General features: G+C 40.1%; 1 protein-coding gene across 1 annotated transcript in view; it reads left to right on the top strand.

Moving 5' to 3' along the window:
* Positions 1-13,081, top strand: part of npdc1a (neural proliferation, differentiation and control, 1a) — a 54,968-nt gene continuing 41,887 nt past the window's right edge. The window contains exon 1 of the mRNA XM_028810231.2: positions 1-269. Coding sequence (XP_028666064.1) covers positions 182-269 — 88 coding nt within the window. The 5' untranslated portion in view covers positions 1-181. The remainder of the gene's footprint in view (positions 270-13,081) is intronic.

A 13,081-nucleotide genomic window follows, 5' to 3' on the forward strand; every position in this document is an offset into this window, starting at 1 on the left:
AACGAAGCCCGAATGACAGCAGCTCTCACAGCTCAGCTCGGTCTACGTCGCTTGCTACTGCGATCCGGATACACACAGAAGAACGCCCTTCCCGGGATTACTGTTCGCCTTCTGTAAAATTCAAGTGGCGATGAAGAGCCCCTGCCCGGCACATCTCGTCGCCGAGTCTTGAAGAGCCGAGATGAGGTGGACAGCCGGCAGGAGAGGCGTCGTGCTGCCCGTAGCTCTTCTGGGAGCCCTACTGGTCACGGCGGGAGCGAGTCTGCCAGGTGAGGGGGGCGCGGGCTGAGGATTGGGGTGTTGCATGTGCCTGTGTGTCTGTCCACCTGTCAAGCTACGGGCGCCGAATCTGTCGCTTGAGATCGATCTTGATTTAAAGCGTGACGTATCTGCGAACGGAGGGCCTTGGCTGAGCCGGATCTGTAATGTGCTTCACAGCGAATAGTGTTGACTGCATTAATGGCCATGGCCAGCCCTTTTTTTCATATGTCTCTACTATATCTGTGTCAGTCTTTGGTCCCGGTTCTCATTTTAGTGACAATGGGCTTTCAGGGCTGCTTTTCTATAGCGTAGTATTGCAGAATTGCTTTTGCCCTAATACCAGGGATTAAAGCGCCTGTCCCATAGTCACATTGATCACAACGTCCGCGTTGGTGCCACTTCATCTCTTTCGGTCTTCGCCGCTGAAGCTTGTAAGTTGTGACCTAGTAGATTTCTCGGACCAAAAAGAAAACAGAAAAATGGTGTTAAATAACACCTGCAGTAGTGGGAGGGGTGCATATGGCTTGCATGGGGTTCTCTTGATGCTTTGTGCCTCTTTGTTCATCGGCTGTCATTGGACCGACCTATCTTGATTACATCACACCAAAGGTTTTGTTTTGCTTCCTTCCACAGCGACCTTAGCGTGGTGAATGTGTTAATAAATTAACGCCCTTTCATTGAACGTTTCTATATTCTGAGCCATCACAAAGGTAGCTATATAAAATACATTGAATTTAGTATTTGTCTATAAGGTGACATAGTGGTGCACTACTTAAAGTGACATCAAATCACAGCCTGATCGTTTGCTATGCAGGAAATTCAAGATCTCCCCACATATGCAATCAGAAAAGAGGTTTAAAAGTGAGTCAGTTCATATATAGATTTGTGGATTTGCCAGTCTCTGTTTTATCATGTCCTTACTCTAGTTCAGGTGAATTCAGCCCCATTAAAAAATCAGTCAGCTTCTGGGCTGCTTGTCTGTCTTCTGGGTTACGACTATGTTGACATTTTGAGATTGACTGAGCAGGTTGTCCAGGTATTTTGTTTTGTGTCAGGTGTGCAGCACTTGCAGGCAGGGAGGTCAGGTTCAGCCTTGTGACCTATCTATATATTACATTTGGTGCACTAAATTAGAGTTTTGAAGCCATTTCAAATCAGACAGTATTTAGTTGCACATCCCTGTGAATTTTCACTGTTAAGTAGGTTAACTAGAACAATGGTGCCCGACTTACACAAAGCATAATCTTATATTTGTCAGTTAGTTAAAAGTAGCCATGATTTATTTTATTACTAAAAGTTAATGCCTGTTGCTTGGAGAACTGTTGTTGATTGCTCCCTGCAGTTTCATTGTGATGGACTATGGGGTTTTCAACGACAGCTGGATGGATCTGCTTTTGCCTCTCAGTGGATTATCTCCACTTTGAGCAGAGTGGTGTGTTGATGTCCTTGTTGTCGGGAGGGATTTAACATGATTACAGGGAGTCTTGAATAAACTCTCTATATCAAATGGATGTGAAAAGAAAAGGTGGGTGTGTGTTACACCTAAGTGGGCTGAGCACCTTCTTGGTCTGTGTTTAAGCGCCGAGGAGTGGCTCGTCATGGCTTTGTGGTCAGTCAGTGGATGCAGTTTTGCTTTGTCTGAAACTCTCAGTCCCTTTGTGTCTGACAGCTAAGGTGTTGGATTGTAAACTGCATGGCAGCCGGTTCAATCCACACCACTGGCTCACTGTTTGACCTGGAGTAAACCAATTCACATGCCTGTGTTCTGACTAAAAAAAAAACGTGGTAACAGTTGAAGTATACACTTGTGATTTGTTTTTGATAAAAGTTTGAAAAAAAAATGCCAAGGTGGGCATACACTGATTTACTAACGCTCTTTTGCAATGAGCGCATGAGGACCACCAGCTGCCCACAAGGCCGTCACTCTGCAAGGCTTGGCAGACATGAGGTAAATGAAGCGATGGCCACATGCACACTATGTTATAAAATCAAACATAAAAAAAGCAACAGCTACAATGGAGACAGATGCTGGGCTCCTGATTTCTGGCAGGAGTGCCATGTTTTCTTGTTAGCAGATGGTGCTGAGTTAATGTAACTTTGTAAGTGTGTGCTGTCCTCATGCATAAATATGGTTGTTGTGTCTTATTGTAAAAGGCAGGCAAAACTGTCAAATTGTCTCATTGATCTCCCTTTCTATTATTTTCTGACCATCTTTTTTCATTTTTATATTGAATATAGCCAAATTTGTATTTGTGTGTTTTGTAAAAAGATTTTTTAATGATGCCTACTGTTGAAGGTGCTACATCAAAAATTTCCAGTTGATGTGGGTCAAAGTGAAATACAGAGATATTGATTATGTTCATATTCTTTAATTGAATAATAGAAAAACTGGGTTCAAAATGGATGGATGGAGTTTTGAAAGGCTGACCACTAGTTTTGCTGAAGGGTAATGGCAAATAGGTGGCATCTGTTTCTTTGATTTAGTTCTGGTTGTAGAGATATAAATAGTGTGTTTCATAAAGAAGACCTTCTGAGCCCACATGCCACTTTTTACCAGCAGCATTCTGTGCCAGCAGGAGGTGACCACAAAGGAACACATTACCCTTCTTACGGAATCATTAAAAATAAGCTTTTTAGTCAGATCCTTTCTCTCATATTGTTTGCCTTTCCACTGCTGAATTCTATCTCATTACCTTATCATTGGCCAAACAGAAAGTGGCCTCACCCCTTAGCGGGTCAGATTAAAGCTGAAGGTCCTGCAGAGGGGGATGTGAGTATCAGACAGAGCCCCTTAAGTGAAGTGGAAAGATATGACTCCTAGATTGGATTAAAGTCGAAATGGCACCTGAGGCTATTCCCCGTCTGCCCCAAAAAACAAGATTACCAATCGAGTGAAAAGAGACTAAAGAGATAACAAGAGGAGACATTAAAAGAACAAAAAGAAGTCAGACAAAGAGGGCACAGATCTATTTGTGTAGAATTTCTTATTTCACACAATAATGAAATGTAAGTGAGCTCCTAAAAATATAAAGGATTCTGAATAAAGATGGAAATAGCCACAGACACACTTTGCTTTGTATAGCACTTTACAATAATGATTTTTGTGCAGAGCGCTTAATAAAATAAAGAGTGCCTAAAGCCAATATCATATTACACAACTTTTTATCATGGGGTATGTCAGATTTGCCAACTGCTGTCGCTTATCATATCGGAGTGGTGGCTCTGAGGCTAGGGATCTGCACTGGCAATCGGAAGGTTGCCGGTTCGAATCCCGTAAATGCCAAAAGGGACTCTGCTCTGTTGGGCCCTTAAGCAAGGCCCTTAACCTGCAATTGCTAAGCGCTTTGAGTAGTGAGAAAAGCGCTATATAAATGCAAAAAATTATTAATTATTATTATTATTACCGCACTGTGTCAAATTACACATCTGAAAATTGCTGCCCATGTCATATTTACCAACAGAGTGCTGTCCTTCCAGCACAGTTGTGCTCACTTCTGATGTAGCCAGCACTGTACTATGGGTTAATAACTGTGGTGAGTTCAGCCTCAGTCTCGGCCCTTTTTCCTTGTTCCATTCTGTTTTAGTGCGTAAAACATGAGAAATCAGACAGACACGCTTCAGACACATGTTCCTTATTTCTCATTGCCACATTTTACGCATTTTACTTCAGGATAAGCATTCATTGGTTGTCAGCTCTCCTACACACAGAACCCGTCCCTGCAACAAAAGACAAAATCAAACCTGTTTGATGTTATTGTAGTGAGTCACGGAGCAGTTGGTCTCAGTAATTGGTTATGTCACATTAGGCGTTCAGCTTCACAGGAGCACTCCACCAACTGCCTCCTACTCTCTTAAGATTATGTAAATGTAGGCTACGACTGAAAATTGCTGTAAAAGCCAAGCAGTATGACAAACGTTTAATTCATGTACCTATGTACATATATTTGGACACACAGTCATGTGTATGCTTTTGCCTTGTGTTGTACTTTTGTTTGCAAGGAAACATGTATTGTAATAGTGACTGCTGTGAATGTCACTATTTAAAATAAAAATGAACTGATTTATCCTCGAGCAGGAAGGTGGCCACAACTGTCTTACATGTTGTGGGCCTCTGCTTCAGTTTCTATCCCTTTTGTAGTATGTGTGGATTTTCCACATTCTCACCATTTCTGTGTAGGTCTCTCTGGGTACTTCAGTGTCCTTCTTTATTGCATAGACTTGCAGGTTAGTTATGTAGCATAAAATAGCATAACATTCTCAAAGTTGCTTTCAGGATCACTGAGGATGAATCATATCCCAGCAACATCAGCAGCAGGGCAGGAACCAATATGGTGGAGCACCAATCTATAACATTGCCCACACACTCACACTCGTATGGGGTCAGTTCAGAGCTGTCAGTTAACTTAGCATAAACATAATTGGGGATGGGGAGGAAAGCCACAGTACCCTAATAAAAACACATACAGAGCTTTGGAGAACAGGCAGACTCCACACAAACAGGAACTGGGTGTAGGATTTGAGTCTAGGGTGCTTGATCCATGAGGGAGCAGTGCTAATCGCTGGGCGGAGTGGTGGCTCTGAGGCTAAGGATCTGCGCTGGTATCCTGAAGGTTGCCGGTTCGAATCCCCGTCACTGCCAAAAAGAGATCCTACTCTGCTGGGCCCTTGAGCATGGCCCTTAACCTGTAATTGCTCCAGGGGCGCTGTACAATGGCTGACCCTGCGCTCTGACCCCAAGGGGTATGCGAAAAAACTAACAAACACTGTTGTAAGTCGCTCTGGATAAGAGCGTCTGCTAAATGATGTAAATGTAAATGTAAATGATCCAGCATGCCACCGGATTAAATTTTCTGTAAAGAGGCTGCTGCAGTGTCAGAATCCGTGCTATTGGAGAGCTGTTCCTCTTTAGTGGCTAGGGAAAATATTCATGGGCTCATCCACCTTTTCTGTATTTAATTGATTATTTTGTTCCTTTCCATTTTATTAATGTCACCCAATATGCAGGCAAATCAACTCTAAATATACTGAGTGTGAGTGAATGTGCCCATCCAGGACTGGCTTCTGATTTGATTTGTGTGTGGGAGTGAGGTGGATTCTGGGAAATGGGATTGAAAGTGTCAACCCAGCATACAAGAAGGTGATAAGATGGTGAGGCCTTGTCGCCATCTCCACACACACATACTTCATCACACATGCTTATAGGCATAATTATTTATTTCAAATTCAGGTTAATTTGATTTATCTCAATTTATTCCTTTTGTACCTTACATTATATTAAAAAATATTAGTGGCCAAATGAACTGATGTAGAAACATGGTGAGAATACAATAGCTGGTGCAATGATGCAGCAGACATGAATTATTAAACACAGCAATGATGATAAAATTAAAATCAATCGATATGCAACTGTAACAAAATGAAAAATGACTATCAGATATTAACAAGAAGCAGATGGAACTAATTGAGTTGTGGTGATTTTTTATGGATTATTTGGAAAAGTACTGTGAAGATTATTGCTGTGGAATGTGCAGTATAGAACAAGCTGTTAATATTTGCACATAATAAGACATATGCTTACATTATAATCTCATATTTATACATGCACACCCATGTGTGCAGACAAGCATGCAGTGGCACAACTGCATAAATATGGCAAAGCATAATTGACAAAGGAACCATCACACTTATTTTTGCCATAAATACAAAGCTGCTTGCTCTCTGAAATCTTTAATGGAGACTTTTTTTTATGGCAGTTTATTTTAAACATTAAAGACCTTGGTGATGTCTGGTTACCATAAAGTCACATGTCTTTTCTTTAAAATATTCAAGAGGCCTTCATTGTCCCACCACCACCTTCAGAAATTACTCCATCAGAGCAGAGCTTCTAATCCACTCCAATTAAATTAACACATGTCCCTTTCACATTTGGAATTAAAGTCACTCTGACAATTACACATACAGTACAAACCCCGTAGATATCCATAAACTTCTTCTGCTTCAGTATCCATTTGAACCTGAGTGAGTTACTTAACTTGCTGCTCCTTTGTAATTTTCTAGTGAATCTCAATTTATGATTTATTTCTGAATTCTAAATTTATCTTAAACTTTACTCAGGTTCAAAGCATTTCAGATCTAAATAGCTGGCTTTGTTTTCCACTAAGAAAGCCTTTGGTGCAGATCCTCACCAGATCTTCCTTCTCAAAAGCCTTCTGTTTGTGATGTTCTAGGGTGTGCGTCCCACCCTAGCTGTGTTTTGTCTCATGATCCTGCATATCCAGCTCTAGATTTTTCTACTGCGCTACACCTCCCCAGGTTACTGTGCCTCAATTGCTATGTGAAATGCACAGATGAAGCAGTTAGATTAAAGTGGGCCACCTGGTAGAATTCGCATGGGACTTGGCATGGAGAAAATGACAGCTGTTAACTTTACTGCCTTTTTGGATCAGTAATACTGTATTTTGCATGCGTGTCCCAGAATCCCCACATTGCTACATATTCCTTCACTCTGCCTGTCTTTCATTCTGAGAGATCTCCATAAAGCCCATTCCTTCACAATGTGTAACACTGGGTGTCACATCAAGGAAGTACACAAAGCAGCTGCTCAGCCTCTCCCAACCGGTTAGGCCGCTCTGCTCATTTTGTTTGTATGAGTTTAGAATTTTTTTTTTTTTTATTGCTTTCATTTTTCACCTGTTACAAGCTGACTTGGACAACTGTGTCTTGACTTTAGGATCACCTGGTAACCACTCTTGTTCCAAAACAAATAAGAAAACCAAGAAGCACAGACTGCACATGCTGTGGACCTTAACTTCATTAGTGTGCTAGATTAATGTGATCTGTCTCCCCCACCATCCCAAAATAAAAGCAAAAAACTATCAATTTACCTGGGACACCAAATATATTTTCATGAAACTTAGAAAATAAAAAAAAAGTTATGCATGTTATGTTAATTGGTCACTCTGTATTAGCTTTAAAAGACTGTGGGATCCCACGGTGGATGGATCTATCTGGGGTTTAATGCTGCACTCTCAGGACAGTTTTCATTCCCTCAAGTGTGAATTGGATTAAGTGGGTTTAAGAATGTTATACTATGTGTTACTTAATAGCACAATTCTATAGTCAACACTATTCCAAGGCACTTTTCAAGTATGGGTGTATGTTCCAAATGTTTCATAACATATTTGTGCAGTGTCAGTTGAAGCCCATTTGGAGCCCTAGGCAGGGTCGACGGTCTATCTATCTATCTATCTATCTATCTATCTATCTATCTATCTATCTATCTATCTATCTATCTATCTATCTATCTATCTATCTATCTATCTATCTATCTATCTATCTATCTATCTATCTATCTATCTATCTATCTATCAAGTTTATGCAGTGCACACCCCTTGGTGTATAGAGCATACGCACTTTTACTTTCATAAATGGTGCCCACTCAGAATCACTACAGTTCGATGACCAAGGGTTGGGGGTAAGCTTACCCTCAGGTTTACTTTCATTACCGGCACCCACTTATTATAATCATAGTTTGATGGCCAGATGGTCAACCTATGGTTTGATTGGCTTTTTTATTTGTGCAGCTGGAGCACTGGCCATCTAAGTTACATATTCAATGAAACACAGTGATTCAGATCAGGGTTTGAAAAAAACATTCTTCAGGCATAAAGTCCATTTTGTCATCCCCTGTAACTACTCTGCCTACAAGCAGGTAACAGAGCAGCAGAACTCCAAGGTTGAGCTTGAAAGCAACATGCAGTTTTGATGAGCTGAGATTCCTGTTTAGTTCATTCCAACCAAGTTCTCCAGTAGAGAACTGCAACTTAAATAATTAATAAATTACCTTTTCTGATTAATTTTTCCAGTAGATTCAAAAATCATATCATGTGCTGCATTGAAAAGAAGGAAAGAAAAGCAATGTTTAGGGCGATTGCAGATGCTCAGTAATTGGGCAGTGTGGTCTGTCATTGTTTAATGATACTGTCTCATAGTTTTATAGTCTTGGGTTCAGGTTTCAGATTGGATCTGTGTGGAATTTTCACATGTTTGTCAAGGTTCTCCAGTTGTATCCAACAGAACAATGATGTCTGTAGACAGCACAGCAGTGAGTCAAAATTTTTAAATTGCGACTGTATATGCATGAGTGGGATTGTGACTTATATCAGCGACTGTTATCCCCTCGGGGGGGTGGTTATTCCTTTACTCATTATACTGCCAGAATAGATTCCAGCCCCCACCAAACTTCAATTGAAATAAGCTGATTTGACTATTGATGGATGTATTTTATGTTCTATATCTTGTAGTAATGTTTCATGAACTATCATTTCTCCACTGCATTTGTGGATACTTCTTTTAGTTGAGCAACGGAAGTGTCATTATTAGAGTGTATCTGTTGTAAGCTGCCATTAGCATGTTTTCTTATTGTAACCAATTGCATAGTGGGGTTCATCTTCTGTGGTTGACCACATCAACAATTTTAAGAGTAGATTAGGTGCCATCTCTGGGGATTGCTATTACAGCGGCCCTCTCCAGTGTGAAAGTGATTTAGCATTGTTCACATGAGTGATAAAGGAGTTTGAAGCCTGTTGGTTGACCACAGATGCCAAATGTCATTGATTCACTACATCTGAGCCATATAAAGCAGTAGTAATATTTTGTCACGTGTACAGTAGTAGTAGGGTGTTGTACCATATTAGCCATTATGAATGCAATGAGAAGTCAAGCAAAATGACACCTTTTATTGGCCAAGTAAAATGATTACAATATGCAAGCTTTCGAGGCAGCTCAAGCCCCCTTTTCAGGCAAGATGTAATCCAATCCATGTCCATCCAATATGCGATATATTGTCACTCTCTAGCAACATGCTAAATAAGAAAGTATCAAAATATATAAGATCATTTTATTGAGTAGAAAATATAAATCCGCTTACCTGATGTATGCCTGTCCCCGTTTCCATGTTAGCATGTCAAGTTATGCTCTTATTATCAGAGACATTGTGGTCAGACAATATCAGCCCCCAGACACTATTACTTGCACAGATATGTGTGAATGGTAATACCCAATGTAGGACTCTCCCTCTCCCTTAAATATGTGTTCCATGCTGTTTAAGCTAAGCTCTGGTCTCTGAAGAAACTCTAATTATTTAAACAACATCAAATTGTTTCACTGTTTTTTTAAAAAGTTAAATGTGTTTGCAGTTCTACATACAGAATATGAAACACAGGCTATTTTAGACTGAATGTTAGGGTTATGAAATCAAAAGCTCATAGCAATTGCTCCTCTAATTTAGGAATTTGCTTCCAACTAGGAGGTCGGTTGGAATAAAAGACCGCAAAAAGGCACATACAGATCCTGTCACATAAGGCATTAGGGAGGAGAAGAGTCCATTTTAAAAGAGCATGATTTATGGAAGGAGCTTTTCTCATCAGTTAAATTGGGCATTTGGGTTTTTTTGAATATTTCCTGGATTTTGTGGTAAGGAGAGAAGGAATTGTTAAGCATCAAAGGGCCAAACAGGTGCAGTATAACATATTTAAATCAGACTAGTGGAGTCACAAAGTGATTGCATGAAATACTCTTTCCAAGGAGCTCATTTATTTTCAAGCCCCATGCCTGGGCCATATCTGATTTGCATCTTCAAAGAATAAAAATAAACTCCATGAGATCACCTTGAAAATTAAAATGTTTGCATGCTATCTGAAGGATGAAAAGGTGATTACATGAGGACATTCTGCCAAAACAAATGGAAATACAAGCACTGAATTCTCAAGGTGTACCTATAGGTATGAACAGTTCTAGACTATTTGTTTGAGGTGATTTTGGATTGGTGGTAGGGATAATTAACCTGGTAAGGGATAATTGACCTGGGATAATTAAAGAAAATAATATCAAGAGAATTAACAGAAGTAAAGTAAGGAGATAGAAGTAAGATCTGCAGTTATAATCCTATTGTATGGGATTATAAGGAAAAAAAACAAAGATGAGAAGTAATTCAGTTGGAATGGAACCCCAAAATATTTATTCTAAACCTAACCATAATTAGAGTGACCCAATGTCCTGAAAGATTCATTGCCCCATTTGTTTCCCTAACTCAGTTTCATTGTCTTAGCTTTTCTCAATTTCCCCTACCACCCTCAAATCCCAATTTCAGTTTGCAGAAAGACAAATCCAGTCTCTCTTTATTTTTACTGTTTTTTTTTTGTTTTTTTTTACTGGTAAGTTCCCAGCTTCACTACTTTTCAGTGAAAACCCTTAAGACACTAAGTGTTTAGCTCCAAACCCCAGTCTCTTAACATCTACCTGTATTTCAGCCATTTATTTTCAGATCCTGTTCATTTCAGTTCAGGGTTGTAGGACCTGGACCTCATCCAGGCAGCATTACGTCCATGCAGGAGCAATATCCTTGATGGCCATTGAAGGCCATTCCAGGGCACACTTATTCACATGGAGTAGGGTACGGTGTGTAAGGAGTCTGTGCCATGTACCAGCACAAGTTCAGGGTTTTGTTTTAAATAGTGTGGCTCGGACCCATGAGTGTGGGTATATGGAGGGAAGACATATGGCCACGTTGCACAAATGAAGGAATGGATTAATTATTTAATTATGCACGTGCAGGTGAGTGATTTGCACCACCATCCCTCATTAGCCGTTCTCTGGGTCAGTGAGCATTGGACCTACATTTTCAGAGTTATATAAAGGGTCTATATAAATTTAAAACAAAAGATGAGGAAGAGAAACCAAGGAAAAAAGAGAGAGAGAGTAGGATCAGGTGGTCAGCCAGTGCAGAGGACTGGAGATGAAGCAGTTGGTGAAGCTCAATGGTAGAGTTGACAGAACAGTACTTCAGGTGTGATGAAGTTGTCATGATGAGAGAACTGGACTTACGTAGTCCCACGGGACACTGATGAAAGGTGGTTAGGATGGGAACCATATGGTGGTCTGCATTTGCCAGCATCCACGCCCTTCTGAGCAGACCTTTTTTGGGTGATCAGGGGATATGAAAGAGAGAGACCACTAGAGAACAAAAGGGAGGATGCAGTCCTGACTTTGATTTTACTCCTGGTTTTAACTGTTTAATGCATCTATTTATTTATTGGTTTTATCTTCATAGCACAGTATGGATTATTTCTTTAATATTTATTGAACACAACACACTTTGAACCCTGTTTGCTTTGTTTTGGATAAACGCACTTTGCATTTTTGCTCAATACAGGCTGTTGTGTTCATATTCACCCTAGTCCATCTCGGTTATGACTATAGAATTTCCAGGAAAAGCAAGACTTTCACGGCCGTGGTCACCTGGTGCATGACATTGGGTCCCTTAGAGTTGCAAATATTGCTACCATGAATGTGTTTATTTAATGAGATAAAAACCAGAGTGCATGGAGGAATAAAAAATTAAGCAGTCTACATTTGAGCCCAGTCTCTCGAAACTGTAAGACAGCATCATTTGCCAATATACCACATTATCGATTTGAAATCATGATCTCCCTATTCCTGCATCAACCCCAACACAGAAAACATCCATCTGTTTTATTAACCAACTGGTTCCGATGCAAGGTCATGTCCAGATCATATATCTGGCAGCATTTAGGACCAACATGGGATCCATTCCTGGATGAGACGCCAGTTTTGTTGCAGGCCATATTCACTTAAAAACTCACATTCACTCAGCAGGCTAACTTAAAGCCACCTAAACCATATATATGTTTGGAATTTGAGACGAAACCAGAGTATCACACAAAAGCACACTGAGTGAATGTTCAGACTGCAACAGTGACTGGCTTGTGAACTGAACATGTGTCCTTGGTGCTGTGGGACAGTAGCACTAATGACTATACCACCCACAAACACCAATAAAAAGTAAATATTTTCAGTAGTGTCGGCTTCAAGTAGGAAAAAGTAATTGTATTTGCAGGCTAGATGAGAGACAAGAAAATGTTTTTATGAGATCACCAGGAAGGAGAGAAGGTTTGCATGATACCCCTCAGGATGAGTTTGCCCTTACCGAACTCCAGTGGTTGCTTTCTCTTTTAGGTAACTTGCAGGGTGGGACACAATTATGTCTATCTACAGGGAGGGAAGTTGTCATTTCACAATCTAAAATCAACATTCCCTTGAGATATCAGTGACTCATGAATATTGTGCCATGCATTGAAACAGTTGGGACACTTAAGGAATGACAAGGGATTAAACTGTTAATGAACTGTGAGAAAACCTTAAAGTATTAAAATGTAGTCTTCTGAATTGGGCAGCCCAGAGACATAATGGTTCGTGCCTTTGTCCTGTGGCTCCTAAAACTGGGTTGTAGGCTCAGCTTCAATGTCTGTGTTCTCTACATATCTGTATTGGGTTTATGTGGGTCCTACATCCCAAAGGTGGCTCCAAATAGGCCTAATTCTAAGTGTCTGTATGCATATGTTGTGCCTTTATAACAGAGGGGCATCCCATCTGTAGCTGGTTCTCGCTCTGGTGTGCTGGACGAAAAGGGGTGCTCAGAAAATCGACAAATGGATGGATCTTTCTGGATTGTTATCTTCTGTCAATGATGTGTGAAAATTAAATAAAAATCAGCACTTCTGATGTAAAATGTAATAATGTGTAGCAAATACTAAATAGAAAGTATATTAATTACACTGAAATAGAAATGATGATTCGATTGAGCTGAACTAAGCTAAACTAAAAAAAAATACATATATACAGTATACTGTATCAGATTAATTTGATTAAAGATTGATATTCAATTATAGATTTGTTTCCTTTCCTAGACATTCTCCACTCCTGCCATTTCCTAACAGGCTGACCAGTCCTCACCTTTGCT

This window comes from Erpetoichthys calabaricus, chromosome 9, assembly GCF_900747795.2.
Source record: "Erpetoichthys calabaricus chromosome 9, fErpCal1.3, whole genome shotgun sequence".
Taxonomy (NCBI): domain Eukaryota; kingdom Metazoa; phylum Chordata; class Cladistia; order Polypteriformes; family Polypteridae; genus Erpetoichthys; species Erpetoichthys calabaricus.